This window comes from Balaenoptera musculus, chromosome 1 (assembly GCF_009873245.2).
Source record: "Balaenoptera musculus isolate JJ_BM4_2016_0621 chromosome 1, mBalMus1.pri.v3, whole genome shotgun sequence".
NCBI lineage: Eukaryota > Metazoa > Chordata > Mammalia > Artiodactyla > Balaenopteridae > Balaenoptera > Balaenoptera musculus.
In genome coordinates, this window is record NC_045785.1 from 67,871,220 (window position 1) to 67,897,211 (window position 25,992).

At 35.3% G+C, this 25,992-nt stretch overlaps 1 protein-coding gene across 11 annotated transcripts in view; it reads left to right on the forward strand.

Moving 5' to 3' along the window:
• NEXN (nexilin F-actin binding protein) overlaps positions 1-25,992 on the forward strand; it is a 56,705-nt gene that overhangs the window by 23,535 nt on the left and 7,178 nt on the right. For 3 of the 11 annotated variants that reach the window (XM_036850045.1, XM_036850033.1, XM_036850092.1), the window contains exons 2-10: positions 1,423-1,501; positions 2,936-3,127; positions 3,322-3,400; positions 3,486-3,634; positions 8,376-8,417; positions 9,601-9,798; positions 9,892-10,068; positions 12,680-12,868; positions 16,452-16,649. In XM_036850045.1, the coding sequence (XP_036705940.1) occupies positions 1,423-1,501; positions 2,936-3,127; positions 3,322-3,400; positions 3,486-3,634; positions 8,376-8,417; positions 9,601-9,798; positions 9,892-10,068; positions 12,680-12,868; positions 16,452-16,649 (1,303 nt within the window). The remainder of the gene's footprint in view (positions 1-1,422; positions 1,502-2,935; positions 3,128-3,321; positions 3,401-3,485; positions 3,635-8,375; positions 8,418-9,600; positions 9,799-9,891; positions 10,069-12,679; positions 12,869-16,451; positions 16,650-25,992) is intronic. The other 8 variants (XM_036850083.1, XM_036850074.1, XM_036850120.1 and 5 more) reach the window with 6 other exon arrangements.

Consider the following 25,992-nt stretch of genomic DNA (forward strand, 5'->3'; position numbering starts at 1 on the left):
TATATATATATATATTTATATCATGATTGTGGTGATGGTGTCATGGGTATATACATATGTCAGAACTTATCAAATTGTGCACTTTCAAAAAGTACAACTTACTGTATGTCTATTATACCTTAAAAATTTTTTAATTAAAAGTTTAAAGCCAATAGATAAAATTCTAAAAATTATTCAACTAATACAGAAGTAGGCAGAAAAAGAATAATAGAGGAGCAAAAAAAGAGGGGCAAACAAGAAACAAATAGTAAAATGGTAGGCTTAAGTCCATTCATATACATAGTTACCTTAAATGTTAATGGGCTAAACACTGCAATTAAACGATATTATCAGAATTGAATTTTTAAAAATGCAAGATCCAATTATATGCTGTGTCCAAGAGATGTGCTTTACATATAAAGGGATAAATAGGTTGAAAGTAAATGGCTAGAAAATTATATGCCATGCAAACTAAAGAAAGTTGGTGTGGCTATTTTAATAACAGATAAGTTCAAGACAATGAGATAAGAAGAGGGAAATTTCATACTGATGAAAGAGCCAATTCAAGAAGAAGACATTATAGTCATAACATATGCATTTTTAAAAGTTTGAAATTGCATAAAACAAAAATGACAGAATTAAAGGAATAGACAGGGACTTCCCTGGTGGTCCAGTGGTAAAGAATCCACCTTACAATGCAGGGGACGTGGGTTCGATCCCTGGTCAGGGAACTAAGATCCCACATGCCGCGGGGCAACTAAGTCTGTGCGCCACAGCTACTGAGCTCGCGTGCCTCAACTAGAGCCTGTGTGCCGCAAACTACAGAGCCCACGTGCTCTGGAATCCACACGCCACAACTACAGAGCCCATGCGCCCTGGAGCCTGCGTGCCACAACTAGAGAAGAGAAAACCCACACACCACAATGAAGAGCCTGCGCTGCCACGAAAAGATCCCGCGTGCCTCAACGAAGATCCCACGTGCCTCAGCTAAGACCGGACACAGCCAAAAATAAATAAAATAATAAAGGAGTGGAAAATTCCATATAGTTTAAGACTGATAGAACTAGGCCAAAAAAATTTTTTTTAGTAAAGACATAGAAGACCTAAATAACACGATCAACCACCTTGGCCCCATTGATAATTATAGAATAATGCATCCAATAACTGCAGAATACAAATTTTTTGCAAGGGTACTTGATACGTTCACTAAGTTATTCTGGGCTGTAAACTTAAAAGAATCTTTTAACACCTTGCACCTTGTACCTTCTATACCCTGAATCTTGGGAAAAGAAGCTGAGGGTTATTATAATTTATTACTTGCTTGGATGATGTCATTATTTTTTGAGGGGAAATTAACGTGCTATTTCTCTTTAAAAAAATACACAGCATATTAAAAAATTAAGGTATCAAAATTCTTATTCAATACTAATATATTTTTTTCAGGTGCAAAAAATTACAAAGCTTCATAATCACCCCAAGACCACATAGAGCAAACATGAATGATATTTCCCAAAAGGCTGAGGTAAGTCTTAAAAGTTAAAAAATGGGGGAATCATAGGGTTGACTGCAGAATTGCTGAAAAGGGCAACTGGTGGAAAGGTCATCCACAGAAGTTCATAGTAACATAGTGTCAAGATGTAAAACATAAGAAGAGGTAAAATTCACAGGCTGGTCTTGGGCCCAGTGTTTTCGTATGGATTCTTATCTAGGAAGCATGATTATGAAGTTTTGTGAGTGATAGTGAAGTGGATGTGATGGCTAGCATCTTGAGTAGATTTTAATATCTTGATAAATTTTAGAAGTTATTTTTTCAGTATTAAAAAAAACAGAATTGATGTATATACTCTTAGGAGAAACAGATAATTCACTCTCAGGTGAGGATCCTTCTTAGCTACTTCTTCTAGCAGCTGCAATTAAACTTATCTTAGGCCTTTTTCTGGTTCTTGGCTGTTGTTACTGAGAGTTGTAATAAGAAGAAATCAGTTGCTGACACCCCAAAATTATAAACTTTAAAAAACCTTAAAATGGCCAATGGCACCATAAGTAGAAAATAAAATAGGGGCTGGGTATGGCACAGATTAATTAAGCAATTTGCCATTATCACTAGGAGAAAGGGTTTGGTGTTCTGAGGCAATGAAGTTTTATTTTCTGAAACTTTTAGAGATCAGTTTAATTTTCAAAAAGATGAAAATAATTTGCTTCCCTGGTTTCAGATGGAGGAAAATCGTTTCTCTAGTCTTAACAGATTCCTCCTTCTCTGCAAACCTCTTTTGTCATTTGGGGATTTTCCTCTTAGGGCACATCCTACTTGGAATGATACAGCATTCTCACATATTTTCAACGTGGGTTTAAAGAAGTTGTGCATGGGCAGTATAGCAGCAGTAACAACAAAAATCACTGCTTGTGCACAAAGACCTTGGCTCACCTCAGCCACAAATGAGAAGTAAAGGCCTTCAGTTTTGCTGATATTAGATATGGAAACAAGCAAGAATTAGGCTTATGTGAATTAGTCTTAAACTTTTTGCTTTGTTTTCAACTTCATCTAATTTATTAAAATTAGTCTTGGTATCTTTTAAGCAAGAGGTGTAAAATCTGAATCTTTAATGTAATGAAATAGGACAATAAGATACAGGTTGTTTTAAATTGGAATCCAGTCTTCAATTTTTATATTTTGCTAGCCTTCAGCTTCAGTGGAACACACCTACAAAATGGGACTTCTTTGCTATATATTGATAACATTTTTACTCTCATATTTTCTGTAATTTCATTTTTCATACTTAGACTTTGGAAAGTATCTAATCAGACTTTGATTATACAAATAAAGGTTTCAAACTCATTTCTATCTATAGTCTGTTTCAATAAATATTTCTTATATTGCTTATTCTGATCTATCTTTACCTAATTTCTTCCTTTCTTATTTTTTTAACTTTCTTCTCTTTATTTTCTTCTAATGAAGCTTCTGCTTTCTTCATCTAAACCTGTACCAAAAACCTATGTGCCAAAACTTGGCAAGGGTGATGTAAAGGATAAGTTTGAAGCCATGCAGAGAGCCAGGGAAGAAAGAAATCAAAGGAGATCTAGAAACGAAAAGCAAAGAAGAAAAGAACAATATATTAGAGAGAGAGAATGGAACAGGAAAAAGCAGGAGGTTATTTCATTTTATTTTATTCTCATGCAAATATTCATTTTCATCTTTTACATTTTATTTGTTATTCACATTAACCACATTTCGTATTAACTATATTTAATATTTTCTGTTTATAAGCTAATTGCAAACTCTGCATATGATATGATCTAGTCTAAAGTTTGGATATGTTCATATTAATTTATTTAACCATCTAGATTAAAGAAATGCTTGCTTCTGATGATGAGGAAGATGTATCTTCTAAAGTAGAAAAGGCTTATGTCCCAAAGCTAACAGGTAAGACATTTGAGGGGCAAATTGTAAATAAAATTGCAAAAAAGGAAGCATAGCAAAATATCAAACATGTTTCATATATTCTTAGGAACTGTTAAAGGTAAATTTGCTGAAATGGAGAAACAAAGACAAGAGGAACAAAGGAAGAGAACAGAAGAGGAACGAAAACGCAGAATTGAGCAGGATATGTTAGAAAAGAGGAAGATACAACGTGAATTAGCAAAAAGGGCTGAGCAGGTATACACTAGATATTAAGTTGGTATTTGCTTCAGAAACTAATTGTACAGAGTAAAACTAATCAGTATGCTGCCTAATCAAAATATTTTAATATAACATAAACCTATTAAATAGTAGCTAACATGGAAATAAGATCTTAAGCACAAATATTTAATATCAAATGCCTAGAAGGATAAGGGCAGAATGTGCCTATTTCAAGGTTGAATACTGAGATGACTTTTGTTATATACCATCTTATCATTCTCTCTGCATTCCTTACACTGTCCACATTCCTTATTTTTCTTGACACATTAGAGAATTTTACAAAGATATAAGGCAAGTTCACACGTAAACTATCCACAAGCATATAACAAAATGCTGGTCTTTTAATAGCAATCAAAAAATACTTGCTGGTTATTATCAAACACAGGCTTAATTAGGATATCTTCCTACTCAATTATTTGAAACAAATTTAAGTCACATTTTATTCAATAATGGTACTATTAGCTAGCTTAACTTTTCTTTTTAAGTTGGGGATGGTAGTAGAAGGGAGAAATGTGTGACAGTCATTTCCTTCGTATAGCCATTACTGTTGCCCATAGCCACAGAGGACAAATTAGAGGGAGAAAAACATTATTACTATGATTTTATATAGTCTCTTAATGAACTTAGAATTCCCATATATTTTCTTCTCAGAGCATGAGAACTAAGAAGCTGGTAAGTATTTTAAAATACTCAAGAATCTGATCTAATTTCCAGAAAAAGCTAATCTCTCCAAATGATTCATGAGTGTAATGACATAGAAACTTGAAATTCTAATAGTCATAATTACATTTTATTAAGTAAAGAACTGGTCAATTCACAAAAATTTCTTTAATATATTGATATTTGTTTTATATTATAAACGATCTGTAGTCATAGAGACATAGAAAAAAGACACAGAAGACAGTTATACTGCTTATGTACTTTAACCTTGTCTACACTGTAGGATCAAAAGAGATGATCAATGTAGTGAGCTTAACGAGACAATATTGGTATCTATCTCCTAGCGTTTTTAATAAGATTATATGAGTTAATAAAAGCAAAGCATTTAGTACAGTGCCTGGTACAAATTAAGTGGGCTATAAATAAATGTTTCACCTAAATAATAGTACATACAGATAAAATGTCATGAAATCATTTTAGTTTCTCCTCCTTCTGTCATCAGTATTTTAACAACTATCCTACCATCGTCTTCACAGTATATTGTCTTTCATAACCGTTTTTATTGTGAGATTGTACTTGGCTCTTTTTTGCCTACTCCTTAAGTGCCTTAAATCTATTTGCTATGCTTCTTTCAGTTTCCACTACTTTTCTTTAAAAAACGTGACAGGGAATTCCCTGGCGGTCCAGTGGTTAGGACTTGGCGCTTTCACTGCCGGGGCCAGGGTTGGATCCTTGGTCAGAGAAGTAAGATCCTGCAAGCCACGCAGTGCGGGCAAAAAAAAAAACCCAAACAAACAAAATTTTTTTTTTAAAGTGACAAAGAAGGCAAAGCATATGCTGTATTTGCATGTCAAAGAAATTTATTTACCCTGACTTTGCAAATAACCACTTTTATGGCACAAACAGCCATTTATATGGTGACAAAAAATGTCATATGCCGGATGAATTACAGAAAAGAATTGGAATTTCCTATATTTTATTACTTTGTATCTCTTTGTCTGAAGAGAGGTTGGTGTACTTTACCTCTGCCACCTCCAGTCATCAAAGATTAGTATTCATTTTGAAATGAAATTTCGGACTTCCCTGGTGGTGCAGTGGTTAAGAATCTGCCTGCCAGTGCAGGGGACACAGGTTCGAGTCCTGGTCCAGGAAGATCCCACATGCCACAGAGCAACTAAGCCCATGCCCACAACTACTGAGCCTGTGCTCTAGAGCCCACGAGCCACAACTACTGAAGCCCGCGTGCCTAGAGCCCGTGCCCTGCAACAAAGAGAAGCCACCGCAGTGAGAAGCCCCTTAAACCACGAAGAAGAGTAGACCCCGCTCGCCACAACTAGAGAAAGCCTGCACACAGCAATGAAGACCCAATGCAGCCAAAAGTAGATTAATTAATTTTTTTAAAAAAGAAATGAAATTTCACAAGGGAATACAATTATAAGGGGGGAGTTCCCTTATTATAATAAGGGAATACAATATATAATAAATGAATATTTTAGGTTATATATAAAATATATCACTATATGTAATTATATTTATAATACAAATTGTAAAATAAGGTAATAAAATATATAATTAAAATATATGGTGTTTGGCAGGAACTGGTGAGTATGCATATGGGGTTGGTCTACCTCTTTTTAAGTCTTGTGTCCTTTTCCAAAAAGCACTGATTACACTACCACCCCAAGAACTGAATATGGCAGTGGTTTCAAAAAGAAGAAATATATGTGTTGAGGTGAATTTGAATATGATGAAGACATAGGATACTCAGAGAGAGATGGAAGAAAACTAATCATGAAAAAGAACCACTTTCTTTAGTAACCCTAGATACTACATGGCAGGGTGTGAGAGAATCTTGGTTAATAAAATTTTTAGCCTATTAAATTATTTGAGAATATGTAGGTAGAGCAATATAAACTATTAATAGTAATTTCATCTTGCAAATATGGGAAGTCTAATTTTAAAACCTAATTAAATACATTTTCCACTCAAATCTAATAAAATTTAATCTATCTTTGAATATAAGAAGTAAGGCATGACATAGTCAAGAAGAGTCTTAATGTTTGTTTGAAAAATTCTCTTGTATAAGTCCATAGTCAAGAACACTATAGAAAGGATTCCTGAGTCAGATGGGTAGCTGAGTAACATTTAAGATAATTACCACTTCTGAGATTCTAGGATATTATGATGAATTAAATATAGGCATACTTCGTATACTGGATGTTGGAATCAAAGACCAATAAAATTTGGGGAAGAATCTTAGTTTGGTATAATCTGGTTATCTTTGAGGATATTTTGATGGACAAGGTTAATGTCTATCAACTTAGAAAAAGAGAAGTTATTGGTGGGAGATTGAGATGTTGAAAAGAAAGGGGAGAAAGGAAGTTGATTTGGGAAGGAGCAAAAGGAGTTTTCTTTCCATAAATCAAAAGAAATAATTGGGAAGCAGATCTTCAGTGGTAGCTTCTGAAAGCTAGCACCATAATTGAACTGAATATCTTAGTTCTCTATGAATATACTGAGACCATGGCCACTTAGGCAAATTCATCTTTTCTTTTTTTGTTGAAACCAATGGAAAAAAAATTCTATCTTTTGTTGTTTTGATAATGGTTTAAAATGAGCAAAGAAGAAAGCAAAACTAAAAACAAAAAAACACCCAACCAAAGAAAAACTATTCTAAATATAGTTTATTATCTACTGTAAGCTAATAAAAATCTGAGAAGGTTGTAGCAGCAAGAAAAAGAAATTTGGGGTTAAAAAATTTAGAATTTTTCTTCCCTATGCTCTCAATGTCTCGCTTCTCACCATATCTCCTAGAACTTTTTATTGAGATTAACATGATTTGTAGAGGAATTATTAGCACTCTTTTGAAGGGAAATAATTTTGTAATTAGTTTATTACAGATCCATTAAAAAGTTTCATAGTATCATTTATCATTCAATAAAACCTTCATCATTTATACAACAAATCAGTGTAATAAATAATTCTGTAACAAAGCAAATGATTCTGAACAAAACTATTTAAAATAAACTATTAAGATACAGAAGATTTATTTTTAATAAATGATTTGTTCAGAATAATTTCTTTTTCAAGAAATTTGGTATCTTAATAATATGTATTATTTCTTCTTGACAGAGAATATAGAAAAGTGGGATGATGAGAGAACAGGGATTTAGCCAGCCCAGTTCCTAGTATGAGACAAGGTACAGCAGAATTCCCTTAGACTGAGTGAGGAACAAACTACTTCCAGCTCTTTCATTGGTGTTAAAAATCAAATTAAAATAATAAACCATCTGAATTTTTACTTTCTAACTTTTTCCATTTTCCTGTTGCTTATGTTTCCTTTTCCTGAGATCTCAAACACTGTGTTATTTAAATCACCTTTCTGTCATTTCTCAACTCTGTTATGTATTGTACATTAGCCTGCCCCTCAAGCTAATCTTAATGGCCAAATTGAGCTCCCTCTTTCTGAATGAGGGCCTTTCCTACCTAGATCTGGCAAAATATAGAGTAAACAATTATGATTTCCAGAATTATTTTCCCTTCTAAACTAGCCATGTGAAAGCCTACACCTTTTACTGCACTTTATTATTGTGTCAGTTATATTTTTGCCATCTATTTATATTGTAAAATATAGTCATGATGATTATTTGATTGCTAATGATAGGTTTTCCTTTCGCTGTGGCAGAGAGAGAATGGAGAAATGTTTCTGTAGCTCCGTTTAAATTGCTTAATTAATAACTGCTGGTTGTAAGCTCACAGCCAGATTGTAAGAGTTTGGTCCATTATTCAAATTCCAGAATTACAAAGGTAGGCTTTATTTTAATTTTTTCTTAATATGTTGTTCCCTAGATATTGATATCAAAATGCAAAAATTAATATAAGGTTTAATCTCTATTTAAAAGGACATAATTGGCTAATTTGGAGCAACATAAAAATACTTCAGAATTCTAAATTTTGAAATTTACCATAAATCACAACTAATACTTTTCAGTTGTATGTTTAAAGCAAAAAGCAGAAATCTGATGTAATGTAATGATATAAAATTCTTATTCAATAGATTGAGGACATAAACAATACGGGAACTGAATCAGCATCAGAGGTAAATGGACATTTCCTTTAATGAAACATTCACCTAAAATTATCTGATTCACAAATAATCTTTCAATTAAAAAAATTAAAAGTTTTTTTATTATAAATATAGCAACAACAACAAAAAGGACAAAAATATTTTGCAAAGCAAGATCATACTTTTGCACTTTCAAACGCTATAGCTTAGTGTTTTTAAAGAAAAGTATGTTTTTGCTTTCATGGTTAGAGACACAAGTCTCGGTTTGAGATACTCTGCCAAGGCTGTATATTTCTTGAACTGTTACTAATAGTTGAGATTGTTGAAAGCTAACATTTGAAAAAGGCAGTTTTCTTTTCATCATTTGTCTTCTTTCCTCAGAGTTCCTGATAGTTTGTTTTGCTTATCACATACTAGCAGAGAGTACAGTATCTATTACCATGAAGGAATGTTCAAACCACAAAAATTTTAGTTATCTCTTTTTATCTAACAGGGAAAGTTAAAGATCAATCAATTTGATGGTGTGCCTAAAACTACAGTCACATAAATTGGAAGCAGTTTTATTTTAGGGGGCATGTGTTACATATTACAATTCTTCACTTTGTTTTTGAAAAAAGTTCAAAGGCAGTAACAGATGATGTAATAGAACTGATTAAAATGAATTTTAAAAACAAGTTTAAGAATATTTGAATAGGACCAAAGGCCAAAGAGTTTTGTCCATAATATAAATGTTTTCTAAATCACTTGGAAATACTGGGGTTTTTTTTCCTTGCTAAAATGTTTTATTAAGTATTTAAAAACTTGCATGGAGAGAAAAATCAAACACAGAAACCTTTCTTGTGTGTTTAAACTGAAGCCATCCACCATCAAATTGATTTAGAGTATGCTCACATGCACATTACCTTTTGTGGGATGAGTGCACGGATAGTGAAATTCAGATAATTTCACGCAATTGTATCCAAACAGCTGTATTAACACCATCTTCTAGGAAAAAAGATGCTCTTGAACCCTGTCAGCAGTGGATTTCAATAAGATTAACTCATCATGTACAATGAATTCAGAGAAAGAGCTATTTAATAGAAATCTGTAAAAAATATTAATTTTTGTTCTTCATAACATTGATGGCAATGTAATGAAATTCACCAATGATGGAAGTCCCATGAAACCTAAATTTTGATTAGGAAGAAATATGCTAATTATCTATTTTATAAATTAGGAAGGAGATGATTCACTGCTTGTAACAGTGGTACCTGTCAAATCACACAAACCATCTGGAAAAATAAAAAAGAATTTCGAAGATCTAGAAAAAGAACAAGAAGAAAAGGAAAGGGTCAAGTATGAAGAAGATAAAAGAATAAGATATGAAGAACAACGTCGATCTCTCAAGGAAGCAAAGTGTCTTTCATTGGTCATGGTAATTTTTTTTAATAAAGAACAAATAAAAGCAGTTAAGTTGGTTAGCAGCATATCCCTTTATGACTAACAGGTTTTCATTATGTTTTCTTAGGACGATGAACTGGAAAGTGAGGCAAAAAAAGAGTCACTTTCTCCTGGAAAATTGAAACTGACTTTTGAAGAATTGGAAAGGCAAAGACAAGAAAACCGAAGGAAGCAAGCTGAGGAGGAAGCAAGAAAACGTTTAGAAGAAGAGAGGCGTGCTTTTGAAGAAGCAAGGCGGCAAATGGTAAAACAAACTGATATATATGTAACATTTATATATGATATTATAATACATAATTATATTATGATACATAACATTTATGTATTATATTATACAAATTATATATTATATGTATAATACGTTATATAAATGTTATATATAAAACATTTAATATTAAGGGAGGTAGCTTGCTTTAGATAAGGTTCATTGCTATAAATTTAAGGAGGTTTTCTATATACAAGGGTCTGATTTTGAAACTGTATACATATTCCATATATAACATGCATTTATATTATTTTCTAGTTTTCATTTTGGGATATTTTACCTAATATGCCTTAAATTTTTATTTTTATAAATTGTTGTAAACATACAAAATAATTATTCAACAAATCTGATTTCTCTTCGTCTGTTAGCTCAGCCTGCAATGTGTTTAATAGCATGGTGCAGCGCACTTTCAAGTCTAATCATAAGTGTACACTTAGTGTCAGTATATATATTTACTGAATATATAGAGAGATATATATATGTGTAATGTATATAATCTAAGTGCTTAAGAGCATGGATTTTGGAGCCAGACTGCCTGGATTCAGATATCTAACCTTTATTGTGTATCCATGGACAAGTTATTGAACCTCTCTACATCTTAGTTTCCTCATTTGTAAAATGGTGAAAATAATCGTTCCTACTTCTTAAATCATTAAATGAGTTAATATAGAAAGCAGTTAGAGTAGTGTTTGGCATATAATAAGTGCTTTATTTATTTATTTATTATTTATTTTTATCTTTTTATTATTATTTTTTTTGACCTCGCAGCACAGCTTTCGGGATCTTAGTTCCCTGACCAGGGATTGAACCCATGTCCCCTGCAATGGAAGTGGGGAGTCCCAACCACTAAACTGCCAGGGAATTCCCAATAAGTGCTTTAAAAATGTTAACTGCTATTATTATAGTAATAGATTTAACAACAAAAAATAAAATTGAAATAAGAAAACACTGATTCCAAATCTCATTGCAAGAATTTAAGAATGGAACATATGTAATTTTTTAAACTTTCAGACTTTCTTGATCAGCTTTCATTAATGATGTTCTGAGGTCTATATCTCCAAAATTTTAATTTTCTAGATGTTTGTTTGAAAATGTTGTTATTGGGTTGGCCAAATTTCGTTCGGGTTTTTCTGTAAAATGTTATGGAAAAACCCAAACAAACTTTTTGTCCAACCCAATATTTTGGGTAGTTACAGTTGGATAATACCTACACATTTTAGATATCACTGGTGGTCAATTTAGTGAAAAGACATAGAAATATCATTAATTAATCAAATCATAAATTTCAATGAGTATTTAATTAATTTAATTAGCATTACATTAGAATTTTAATTATAAAATCATAAAATTTGAATTATATATAAAATAGTTCCAGATAATGTTTTATCCATTTAATAACCATAGTTCATAGTAAAAAAAAGTCATTGAAAATTACAGAATGAGAACTTCATTTTATTATGTAAGAGACTCAGTGTGTGTATATTTGAACCTCAATTTAAGTACACTCACACAGACACACACACCTTTTTTTTTTTTGGAAGATAAATTGTAGAATTTTTAATCAATGAAATACTATACAGCAATAGAAAATAATTAACTACAGGTAGCCCCATCAACACAGATAAATCTCAAAAAAACTACAAGACAGCAAAACTGTAAGTCAATAGGACCACATACAGTATAATTTCTTATATGTAAAACTCAAACACTGAACAAATTTTTACATATTCAAACAAAGTAAAAGAATAACAAACACAAAATTAAGCATATTAGTTTCCTCTGAAAAGCCAGCAAAAGGTGGATGGGCTCTTGAAGGATACACAAGGACCTTCAAGAGTACTGGAAACATTCCATATCTTAAACTGAGTAGGACCCACATCTGTGTGTTGGTGTTACTTTTATTTATTTATTTATTTATTTATTTATTTATTTATTTATTTATTTATTTTAACATCTTTATTGGAGTATAATTGCTTTACAATGGTTTGTTAGTTTCTGCTTACAGAGTGAATCAGTTATACATATACATATGTTCCCATATCTCTTCCCTCTTGCATCTCCCTCCCTCCCACCCTCCCTATCCCACCCCTCTAGGTGGTCACAAAGCACAGAGCTGATCTCCCTGTGCTATGCGGCTGCTTCCCACTAGCTATCTATTTTACGTTTGGTAGTATATATATGTCCATGCCACTCTCTGACTTCATCCCAGCTTACCCTTCCCCCTCCCTGTGTCCTCAGGTCCTTTCTCTAGTAGGTCCACACACATGTTTTATGTTTGTTCTGGGAGAGTTAATGTTTAATAAAACTTTTAAATGATTCCTTAAGAATTTTAAACAATTAATCTTATCCATTTAAAAATTTGACTTGCTTGAGAAGTTTTATTTAACTTGAGTACATCTTTATTTGGAATTTTTCCAAATTTGATTTTTTAAATCATATTAGACATTATAAAGGAAGAGGATTTTGGTCAAGAATACTAGAACAAAGAAACATTTCTGTGTGAGGTGGCTGAGTCTGTGCCTTTTGATTGATAATTCATTCCTGTCTTTGATGAATCTCAGTTCTTAGTAGTGAGTTGTTTCTTGGTTAGGTAAATGAAGAGGAGGAAAACCAAGACACAGAAAACATTTTTAAAGGGTACCGCCCTGGTAAACTCAAACTCAGTTTTGAAGAAATAGAAAGACAAAGGAGAGAAGATGAAAAAAGGAAAGCAGAAGAAGAAGCCAGAAGAAGAATAGAGGAAGAAAAGAAGGCATTTGCTGAAGCAAGGAGAAGCATGGTAAGATAGAATGTGACTGGAGAAGGCCATTGGGATTCAGTATGTTATGAGAAATCATTCAACTTTGGGGAATACGCTATTATTTCTGAACTTATATGCCAAAAGTAGGGATGGCATATAAGTTTTTATAGTCTCCTATGGCATAGCACTGTCAGTTAAAGGTGTTTGCTTCATTATAGTGTTGAGAAGGTTCTGATTAAATTGCTATGCCTAGCATAGAGTGTATGTTATCTTCCATCTCTGGGAAGGCATGTTTTCCAGAACTAAGTATCTAAGCGAGGAGGGAGGGGGGTTCCTACCCCCACCTTTCCTTCCCTCCTCTCCATTCTCTTCTCCCTTTCCACATTTCCTCCTTCCCTCCCTCACTCCTTCCTTCCTTTCCTCCTTTCTTTCCAGTATCCATCCCATCCGGGATATATTAAATGATCAAAGCCATTTAATCACAATTAGTTAACTCTCCAAAATGCTTACCATCACTCTGGATATTGCTACTAAACTTAACTCTGTTACAAAGTTATACTTCTTATACCATTTTTTAAAAATTTATTTATTTATTTTGGCTGCGTTGGGTCTTCGTTGCTGTGCACGAGCTTTCTCTAGTTGCGGAGATCAGGGGCTACTCTTTGTTGCGGTGCGCGGTCTTCTCATTGCGGTGGCTTCTCTTGATGCGGAGCACGGGCTCTAGGCGCGTGGGCTTCAGTAGTTGTCGCTCACAGGCTCAGTAGTTGTGGCGCATGGGCTTAGTTGCTCTGCGGCATGTGGGATCTTCCCGGACCAGGGATCAAACCCGTGTCCCCAGCATTGGCAGGCAGATTCTTAACCACTGTGCCACCAGGGAAGTCCCTCTTGATTCTTCCTTAATCTGCCGTGTTTGTTCCAGACATACTAAATTTCTTTCCATTTCTTCAAAACGCTATGCTCTCATCTCTGGAACTTCATAAATGCGATATGAAACGTGTGTCTCTCTCTTTTCCCTGTGCTGAGCTATCTCCTATTCATATATTCCACTTCCTCTGGAAGCCTTTCCTGATAATACAAGTTCCAGAAAGGTGTTCCTTTCATGTATTCTTAGAGCATTCAGTGCTCCCCTAGCATAGCACTAGTGCTGTATTGTTGTGGCTTATGGCCATCTTCCTCACTCAGTGAGGCTGAGACCACATCAAGCACACGGCACGGGACTTCACTGAAGCCCTCGCACTCTAGGGCCCGCATGCGGCAACTACTGAGCCCACGTGCTGCAACTAAGGAAGCCCACGTGCCTAGAGCCCATGCTCCGCAACAAGAGGAGCCACTGCAATGAGAAGCCTGCTCACCGCAACAAAGAGTAGCCCCTGCTCACCACAACTAGAGAAAGCCCGCGCACAGCAACGAAGACCCAATGCAGCCAAAAAAAAAGAAAAAGATGGTCCTTGGACTTAGGAAAAACAAAGCACATGGCACAATGCATTCTAGTGTAACAAACTTCCTGTAAATGCTTGTGGAATAAGTGTTTTATTTTATTTTATTATTATTTTTTATTGAAGTAGAGTTGATTTACAATGCTGTGCCAATCTCTGCTGTACAGCATAGTGACAGTTATACACATTTATACATTCTTCTTTTTAATATTCCTTTCCATTATGGCTTATCACAGGATATTGAATATAGTTCCCTGTGCTATACAGTAGGACCTTGTTGTTTATCCATCCTATATATAATAGTTCACATCTGCTAATCCCACACTCCCAGTCCTTCCCTCCCCCACCCCCTCCCCCTTGGAAACCACAAGTCTGTTCTCTATATCTGTGAGTCTGTTTCTGTTTTGTAGATAGGTTCATTTGTGTCATATTTTAGATTCCACATATAAGAGATATCATATGGTATTTGTCTTTCTCTTTCTGACTTCACTTAGTATGATAATCTGTAGTTGCATCCATGTTGCTGCAAATGGCACTATTTTGTTCTTTTTTATGGCTAAATTGGAATAAGTGATATTAATACTATCTTATTAGGTAATCCTTGATTCACAAATGGTTTCTACACAGAAACCCTACCAACATTCTGAAAGCACTTAATTTCTGGAGAATCAGCTGGTTCAGAAGTGGTAGATAAGAAGTAGCTGTGAAGATCAGGAAATCTTGTCCTGGGAGCAGATTTTTAGGCCAAATCTGCCATTTTATCATGACTCACTAGTGGAAAAAGTGCAGGGAAGGAAAATGGCATTAAACCAAAACTCTGGTTTCCTAAAGACATTTCTATATCAGGAAAGGAAAGAGAAACTTTTTCCTTCATTTATGTTGTTTTCTTATCTAGGGCCAAGTATTGTCACTTCATATTATTGCTCAGTTAACTCATATATTAATAAAAATTTTTTTGGCAATCTGTGGATTTTAAGACCATATAAACATTATTTCTGAGTTGAACTGGTTCTGTGGTAAAGCCTGTCATATATAAAACTTGGAACAAATAATAATCACCCTTTACCTCTCTTATTCCTGTGTCTAGTTCAGCCACGGGGACACAATTCAAGTGAGAGGTTTATATATATACTTTCAGGGGATAGAATTAGGTCATTGCTTTTCATGGCAAAATGTATTCCAAGTCAATGATTTAAAAGCAGAGTTTCTATTTGCAAGTTAGAGATTGCCTATATACAGGGAATGATATTGTAATAATAAAACTGCTATTTGGGAGCTTACCATAGTGTCAGACACACTGCAAAGTGTTTCCAAACTTTATGTAATTCTCATGACAACTCTATGAAAGTTGTCACAGATAAGGAAACTCAGATTTAGAGAGGCTATGTAACTTGCCCAAGGTCATAACTAAATGGCAGTTAGACATGTAATTCATGAAATTACAAAAAGGTAGTCTAAATAGTTATTTATAATTTTATTAGAAAGACTTTTAAAGTTTGGAATTTCACCTTTTCCACATAGTATTTGTGTTGACTTTGGACAAGTTACTTTTTAGTGCCTCAGTTTCCTCATCTATAAAATGGGGATATTAATAACACCTACTTCACAGGGTTACAGAAAAATAAGTCAATACACATAAAGTGCTTACAATTGTACCTGGCAGCTATAAGTATTAACTATTATTATTTATTTTTAATTAGCCTGACAGTAAATAAATCAGCACAATAAAATCACAGCATTAATTGATTTTTGCCTGATTATGAAGGGGTCATGATATCTATTCAGGTAAAAACCATGATTTAACTGAAATGCTCTATTTTAATTACCAGAATGGAGGTTCATTTTAATCCAATTAAAACGTTTTCCCAATATTAGAACATCTTTTTAAGTTTTTCAATTAAAAAAATTTTTGTTGTTAGAACATCTTAATGTCTAATTCAAATTACTCATAGTATAAAGTCAAAGTATTTATTTGTGTTCACTGGAATGGAGACTTTATGGTCACCATTTTCTCTACAAAATACTTTAGTCTTACAGTTTCTAATAATTCCTTCTTGTTTATTGTTTTATACTTTTAAAGAGAATTTTTGGTTTTTAGTTCAATGTGAAACCTTTCTATTCAAGAAATATTCCCTTTGTAGTATGTATAATTCTGGCAAGAGTGATAAAAGAATTATTTTAAATAGGTAGTAGATGATGACTCCCCAGAGATGTATAAAACAATCTCTCAAGAATCTCTTACACCGGGAAAACTAGAAATTAATTTTGAAGAATTATTAAAACAAAAAATGGAAGAAGAAAGACGACGAACAGAGGAGGAACGGAAGCATAAGCTAGAGATGGAAAAACAGGAATTTGAACAACTGAGACAAGAAATGGGAGAGGTAAGACTTTAAGAAATGTCCATTTTTATTCTGCAAATATTTATTAATCTCAGCATTTCACATGCATTACCTTACAATAACTTTCTAAGTATTATTATTCACATAAAGGACACTCCTATGAGGCATTTGGTACAAGTTTCAGCATAGTTGAGTGTACCTTTCCAGCCTGCTATAACTCTACTCCTTCTTGCTAGTTTGAAAAATATATAAGATTCCAAGTGACTGAGATATTACTGTAGTACGTAAGTAAATATTTCTTCCTATATACCTCACAATTGTGTGAGATTACACCATGATTGAGAACTGTCATTCTAGAGTACTTAATATACCCATTTATACTTATTTTCCTTGAAACAATTAAACTGATAATCAAAATAAGAAAAAACTATAAGAGTATCATGGATGCTAATAGGAACATCAGTTTGGCAAGTCTTTGACTAATTTTACAGGCATACTGCATTTCATTGTGCTTCACTTTATTGCACTTTGCAGGTACTGCACTTTTTACAAATTGAAGGTCTGTGGCGACCCTGCATGGAGCAAGTCTGTTGCCACCATTTTTCCAACAGCATTTGCTCACTTTGTGTCTCTGTGTCACATTGTGGTAATTCCCTCAATATTTCAAACTTTTTCATTATTATTATATTTGTTATGGTGATCTGTGATCAGTGATCTTCATTGTTACTATTGTAGTTGTTTGGGGGCACCACAAACTGCTCCCATATAAGATGGTAAACTTAATCGATAAGTGTGTATGTTCTGACTGCTTCACTGTCCGGCTGTTTGCCCATCTCTTTCCCTCTTTTCGGGCCTACCTGTTCCCTTACACAACAGTATTGAAATTAGGCCAATTAATGGTCTCTGAGTGTTTAAGTGAAAGTAAGAGTCGCACATCTCTCACTTTACACTTGGCCAAGAAGCGATTTGTCTCACTTTAAATTAAGCTAGCAAGATTAAGCTTAGTGAGGAAGGAACGTCAAAAGCTGAGATAGATAGGCCAAAATCTAGGCCTCTTGTGCCAAACCATTAGCCAAGACGTGAATGCAAAGGAAAAGTTCTTGAAGGAAATTATAAGTGCTCCTCCAGTGAACACACGAATGATAAGAAAGTGGAACAGCCTTACTGTCGATGTGGAAAAAGTTTTAGTGGTCTGGATAGAAGGTCACATAAGCCACAACATTCCCTTAAGCCAAAGCCTACTCCAGAGCAAGGCCCTAACTCTCTTCAATTCTATGAAGACTGAGAGATGAGGAAGCTGCAGAAGAAAAGTCTGAAGCTAGCAGAGGTTGCTTCTTGAAGTTTAAGGAAAGAAGCCGTCTCTGTAACATAAAAGTGCAAGGTGAAAGAGCAAGTGCTGTTGTAGAGGCTGCAGCAAGTTATGCAGAAGATCTAAGATAATCAAAATGAAGGTGGCTACACTAAACAATAGATTTTCAATGTAGACAAACAGGCTTGTATTGGAAGACGATGCCATCTAGGACTTTTTTAACTAGAGAGGAGAAGTCAATGCCTGGCTTCAAAGCTTCAAAAGACAGGCTGACTCTCTTGTTATGGGCTAACATAGCTGGTGACTTTAAATTGAAGCCAGTGCTTATTTACCATTCTGAAAATCCTAGGGTCCTTAAGAATTATGCTAAATCTACTTTGCCAGTGCTCTATAAATGGAACAGAGAACCTAGATATAGCAATCTATTGACAACCTGGTTTACTAAATATTTAAAGCCCACTGTTAAGACCTACTGCTCAGAAAAAAAGATTCCTTTAAAATATTACTGCTCATTAATAATGCACCTGAAAGAAACTTCTCTAGGCAGGAAACACAAGAGAAGGAAAAGACCTACAGTAACAAACCCAAAACAATTAAGAAAATGGTAATAGGAACATACATATCGATAATTACCTTAAATGTAAATGGATTAAATGCTCCCACCAAAAGACACAGACTGGCTGAATGGATACAAAAACAAGACCCTTATATATGCTGTCTACAAGAGACCCACTTCAGACTTAGGGGCACATACAGACTGAAAGTGAGGGGATGGAAAAAGATATTCCATGCAAATGGAAATCAAAAGAAAGCTGGAGTAGCAATTCTCATATCAGACAAAATAAACTTTAAAATAAAGACTATTACAAGAGACAACGAAGGACACTACATAATGATCAAATGACCAATCCAAGAAGAAGATATAACAAGTGTAAATATTTATGCATCCAACATAGGAGCACCTCAATACATAAGGCAAAGGCTAACAGCCATAAAAGGGGAAATCAACAGTAACACAATCAGAGTAGGGGACTTTAACACCCCACTTTCACCAATGGACAGATCATCCAAAATGAAAATAAATAAGGAAACACAAGCTTTAAATGATACATTAAACAAGATGGACTTAATTGATATTTATAGGACATTCCATCCAAAAACAACAGAATACACTTTCTTCTCAAGTGCTCATGGAACATTCTCCAGGATAGATCATATCTTGGGTCACAAATCAAGCCTTGGTAAATTTAAGAAAATTGAAATCATATCAAGTATCTTTTCTGACCACAATGCTATGAGACTAGATATCAATTAGAGGAAAAAATCTGTAAGAAATACAAACACATGGAGGCTAAACAATACACTACTTAATAACCAAGAGATCACTGAAGAAATCAAAGAGGAAATCAAAGAATACCTAGAAACAAATGACAACGAAAGTACGACGGCCCAAAACCTATGGGATGCAGCAAAAGCAGTTCTAAGAGGGAAGTTTATAGCAATACAATCCTACCTTAAGAAACAAGAAACATCTCAAATAAACAACCTAACCTTACACCTAATGCAATTAGAGAAAGAAGAAAAAAACCCCAAAGTTAGCAGAAGGAAAGAAATCATAAAGATCAGATCAGAAATAAGTAAAAAAGAAATGAAGGAAACAATAGCAAAGATCAATAAAACTAAAAGCTGGTTCTTTGAGAAGATAAACAAAATTAATAAACCATTAGCCAGACTCATCAAGAAAAAAAGGGAGAAGACTCAAATCAATAGAATTAGAAATGAAAAAGGAGAAGTAACAACTGACACTGCAGAAATACAAAGGATCATGAGAGATTACTACAAGCAACTATATGCCAATAAAATGGACAACTTGGAAGAAATGGACAAATTCTTAGAAAAGCACAACCTTCCGAGACTGAACCAGGAAGAAATAGAAAATATAAACAGACCAATCACAAGCACTGAAATTGAGACTGTGATTAAAACTCTTCAAACAAAAGCCCAGGACCAGGTGGCTTCACAGGTGAATTCTATCAAACATTTAGAGAAGAGCTAACACCTATCCTTCTCAAACTCTTCCAAAATATAGCAGAGGGAGGAACACTCCCTAACTCATTCTACGAGGCCCCTATCACCCTGATACCAAAACCAGACAAAGATGTCACAAAGAAAGAAAACTACAAGCCAATATCACTGATGAACATAGATGCAAAACTCCTCAACAAAATACTAGCAAACAGAATCCAACAACACATTAAAAGGATCATACACCATGATCAAGTGGGGTTTATCCCAGGAATGCAAGAATTCTTCAATATACGCAAATCAATCAATGTGATACACCATACTAACAAACTGAAGAATAAAACCCATATGATCATCTCAATAGATGCAGAAAAAACTTTCGACAAAATTCAACGCCCATTTATGATAAAAACCCTCCAGAAAGCAGGCATAGAGGGAACTTATCTCAACATAATAAAGGCCACATATGACAAACCCACAGCCAACATCGTTCTCAATGGTGAAAAATAAATCATTTCCACTAAGGTCAGGAACAAGACAAGGTTGCCCACTCTCACCACTGTTATTCAACATAGTTTTGGAAGTTTTACCCACAGCAATCAGAGAAGAAAAAGAAATAAAAGGAATCCAAATCAGAAAAGAAGAAGTAAACCTGTCACTGTTTGCAGATGACATGATGCTAAACATAGAGAATCCTAAAGATGCTACCAGAAAACTACTAGAGCTAATCAATGAATTTGGTAAAGTAGCAGGATACAAAATTAATGCACAGAAATCTCTTGCATTCCTATACACTAATGATGAAAAATCTGAAAGAGAAATTAAGGAAACACTCCCATTTACCATTGCAACAAAAGAATAAAATACCTAGGAATAAACCCACCCAAGGAGACAAAAGACCTGTATGCAGAAAACTATAAGACACTTATGAAAGAAATTAAAGATGATACAAACAGATGGAGAGATATACCATGTTCTTGGATTGGAAGAATCAACATTGTGAAAATGACTCTACTACCCAAAGCAATCTACAGATTCAGTGCAGTCCCTATCAAACTACCAATGGCATTTTTCACAGAACTAGAACAAAAAATTTCACAATTTGTATGGAAACACAAAAGACCCCGAATAGCCAAAGCAATCTTGAGAAAGAAAAACGGAGCTGGAGGAATCAGGCTCCTGGACTTCAGACTATACTACAAAGCTACAGTAATCAAGACAGTATGGTACTTGCACAGAAACAGAAATATAGATCAATGGAACGGGATAGAAAGCCCAGAGATAAACCCACGCACATATGGTAACCTTATTTTTGATAAAGGAGTCAAGAATATACAATGGAGAAAAGAGAGCCTCTTCAATAAGTGGTGCTGGGAAAACTGGACAGCTACATGTAAAAGAATGAAATTAGAACACTCCCTAACACCATACACAAAAATAAACTCAAAATGGATTAAAGACCTAAATGTAAGACCAGACACTATCAAACTCTTAGAGGAGAACATAGGCAGAACACTCTATGACATAAATCACAGCAAAATCCTTTTTGACCCACCTCCTAGAGAAATGGAAATAAAAACACAAATAAACAAATGGGACCTAATGAAACTTAAAAGCTTTTGCACAGCAAAGGAAAACATAAACAAGATGAAAAGACAACCTTCAGAATGGGAGAAAATATTTGCAAATGAAGCAACTAACAAAGGATTAATCTCCAAAATTTACAAGTAGCTCATCCAGCTCAATATCATAAAAACAGTCAACCCAGTCCAAAAATGGGCAGAAGACCTAAATTGACATTTCTCCAAAGAAGATATACAAATAGCCAACAAATACATGAAAGAATGCTCAATATCACTAATCGTTAGAGAAATGCAAATCAAAACTACAATGAGGTATCACCTCACACCGGTCAGAATGGCCATCATCAAAAAATCTACAAACAATAAATGCTGGAGAGGGTGTGGAGAAAAGGGACCCCTCTTGCACTGTTAGTGGGAATGTAAATTAGTACAGCCACTATGGAGAACAGTATGGAGGTTCCTTAAAAAACTAAAAATAGAACTAACATACGACCCATATAATCCCACTACTGGGCATATACCCCGAGAAAACCATAATTCAAAAAGTCATGTACCACAATGTTCATTGCAGCTGTATTTACAATAGCCAGGACATGGAAGCAACCTAAGTATCCATCGACAGATGAATGGATAAAGAAGACGTGGCACATACATACAATGGAATATTACTCAGCCATAAAAAGAAACAAAATTGAGTTATTTGTAGTGAGGTGGATGGACCTAGAGTCTGTCATACAGAGTGAAGTAAGTCAGAAAGAGAAAAACAAATACCATATGCTAACACATATATATGGAATCTAAAAAAAAAAAAAGGTTCTGAAGAACCTAGGGGCAGAACAAGAATAAAGACGCAGACGTAGAGAATGGACTTGAGGACACGGGGAGGGGGAAGGGTAAGCTGGGACGAAGTGAGAGAGTGGCATGGACTTATATATACTACCAAACGTAAAGTAGATAGCTATTGGGAAGTAACTGCATAGCACAGGGAGATCAGCTCGGTGCTTTGTGACCACCTAGAGGGGTCGGATAGGGATGGTGGGAGGGAGACGCAGGAGGGAGGAGATATGGGGATGTATGTATATGTATAGCTAATTCACTTTGTTATAAAGCAGAAACTAACACACCATTGTAAAGCAGTTATACTCCAATAAAGATATTTAAAAAAAAAAATAGTGCACCTGATCACCCAAGAGCTCTGATGGAGATTTGTGACGATATTAATGTTGTTTTCATGCCTGCTAGCACAGAATCCATTCTGCAGCCCATGGATCAAGAAGTAGTTTCTACTTTCAAGTCTTATTATTGAAGAAATACATTTTGTAAGGCTATAGCTGCCATAGATCGTGATTCCTCCGATGGATATGGACAAAATCAATTAAAAACCTTCTGGATAGGATTCAACATTCCAGGTACCATTAAGAATATTTGTGATTCATGGGAAGAGGTCAAAATATCAGATTCACAGGAGTTTAGAAAAAGTTGATTTCAACCCTCATGGATGACTTTGAGGGGTTCAAGGCTTCAGTGGAGGAAGTAAGCGAAGATGTGGAAATAGCAAGAGAACTAGAATTAGAAGTGGAGTCTGAAGATGTGAATGAATTGCTGCAATCTCATGATAAAACTAATGAATGAGGAGTTGCTTCTTATGGATGAAAAAAGAAAGTGATTTTAACACTTCACAGCAAGGCCCTAACTCTCTTCAGTTCTATGAAGGCTGGGAGATGAGGAAGCTGCTCCTGGTGAAGGTGCTGTGAAGATTGTTAAAATGACAGCAAAGGATTTAGAATATTACATAAACTTAGTTGATAAAGCACCAGCAGAGTTTTAGAAGACTGACTCCAATTTTGTAAGAAATTCTACAGCGGGTACAATGCTATCAAAGAGCATTGCAAGCTACAGAGACATCGTTCACAAAAGAAAGAGTCAACTGATGCAGCAAACTTCATTGTTGTCTTATTTTAAGAAACTGCCACAGCTGCCCCAGCCTCAGCAATTAACACCCTGATCAGTCAGCAGCCATCAACACTGAGGCAAGACTGTCCAACAGCAAAAAGATTACAACTCACTGAAGGCTCAGGTGATGGTTAGCAATTTATAGCAATATTTTAAAGTTAAGGTATGTACATTATTTTTTTTAGACATAATGCTATTGCACACAATAGACTACAGTATAGTGTAAACATAACTTTTATATGCACTGGGAAACCAAAAATTTCATGTGACTCACTTTATTAAGATATTCGCTTTATTACAGTGGTCTGGAATTGAATTCCCAATATCTCCAAGGTATGCCTGTATTTTATTAAATTATTCTAAGATAGAATTTTGATACTATTAAATACCTTAGTATGGTTTCACCAGCATTGAAATGAATTTTAAAAATACATATATAGGGACTTCCCTGGTGGTGTAGTGGTTAAGAATCAGCCTGCCAATGCAGGGGACACGGGTTCGGGCCCTGGTCGGGGAAGATCCCACATGCCGTGGAGCAACTAAGCCTGTGCGCCACAATTACTGAGCCTGCGCTCTAGAACCCGCGAGCCACAACTACCGAAGCCTGTGTGCTGCAACTACTGAAGCCCGCGCGCCTAGATCCTGTGCTCCACAACAAGAGAAGCCACCGCAATGAGAAGCCCGCGCACCGCAACGAAGAGCAGCCCCCGCTCGCCGCAACTAGAGAAAGCCGCACACAGCAACAAAGACCCAACACAGCCAAAATAAATAAAATTTAAAAAATACATATATACACATATATATCTATAGACTCTACAGGGCCAGCTTCACGAGCATGCACCTTGTGCCCTCACAGGACCCCATGCTCAGAAGGGACACACTTAGGATTTAGTGCTCTGAGGTTGCCTTTGAGATTTTAAATAAGTTTATCTTTGAACTTGTGTGTGTTGTAATTGAGAGTTGGTTGGACAGTGGAGCCTGCACCAGAGTCTCGGAGCCTTGGCTCACCCACTCCACGGGATGTCTCCGTGCTTCCTCATGGTGGGCTCTCAGCAGCCCTCTTCCTACCTCCTGATGTCCTAGGGCCCTGTCTAACCTTCGCCTTCCTAACCCTGAACGCTGCTTCCCTCCATCTGGATGGCCAACCAGTTACACAGGCAGAAGTGGGGAGGGTGAGGGAGGAGGCCAGCATTCCACTGTCACCCTTGGCCTCCAGCTGGGCAGGGGGCCCTAGCAGCAACACGAACAGCAGTGTCGGGGATGAGTGCACAACCCCATTACTTGGGGTGAGGCGAGCAGTGGCTTTCCCAGCCTAAGTAGGATTGGCAGTGATATGGCATGTTTGGTAGGTGACTTGGTGGGGGCCCCTTGCCAACTCCTGATCTAGGAACCGAGTGGGTTCCTTCACAGAGGTTGCAATCTCTTAGAAGTTGCCTCTTTGTCATGGGTTGGAGCAATGGGACTGTGGGGATATTTACTTCCTTGCCCGGGTCAACCAAGAGACTATAAATGCTGCATAAACATATAGTTAATAAGAATATATAATGAATATGCTGTAGGAAAATACTGCAAGGTGTACCCTCAGAATTTTTTAAAAATGTAATAGCATTTATTTTATAAAGGAAGCTGAAAATGAATTGTCTGTCTAGAAAAACAAAGTAAATTAGAATATATATTAGTAATACTATTGAGAAGTAATCTAATTCATATATGGCAGGGTGTAATTGTCTGACATTCTGATGCTACTAAGTGACTCACTCCACTATGTCTGGGAGTTTTCAAACAAGTAGAATGCCAATTCCAAGATTACATAGATCATAACTGATTAGTTCAACCATTAATTTTGATCAGAGTGATGTGGGACCATTGTGATATGATGTGATGTCATAACTTTGTTAATTTCTGGTATTTTAGGAGTTGCCCATTTTCACCCACATAGACCAAAAAGTGGAGGTAGTATAAAGGAATAAACTTTTCTTTCCCTTTGTTGAACCAAGAAATTAAGCCTCATGTCAACATCATCCACTGTGACTCTTCCCGCACCCCACCCTGCCCAGTCCCACCTTTTTTTTTTCTCTGCCTAGAACTCTAGGTCTTCCCAGAAGAAGTGTACCAGGAATAACTGCAATATTCTACCACTCCATTAGGGTTTAGTGTAAGAAGTATACAAAGAAAAGGGAAAGACAAGGGAAAGGAACCTGAATAAAAAGTATTCAAGATAAAATGGTATAAAGAATTAGAACCCAATTTTTGTTGACTCATCTTTCTTGGCAGAATATAAAATTGAGAATACAAGTGATATGTAGCAAAATGTAGGGATTTTACCAGACTATATCTGTAGAAATGCTCAATTCAGTTGAGTTACTAAGAGTAATATTTAACTTTGACTATCATCAAATCAAAGGCAGGAGGAATTTTAGAGATACTGTGGCTCTATATAGAGATGAAAAACTCATGTCCAGTGGACTAAGTGACCAGGCAAAAGGCCACACAGTATGAGAGTCAGAACTATTGA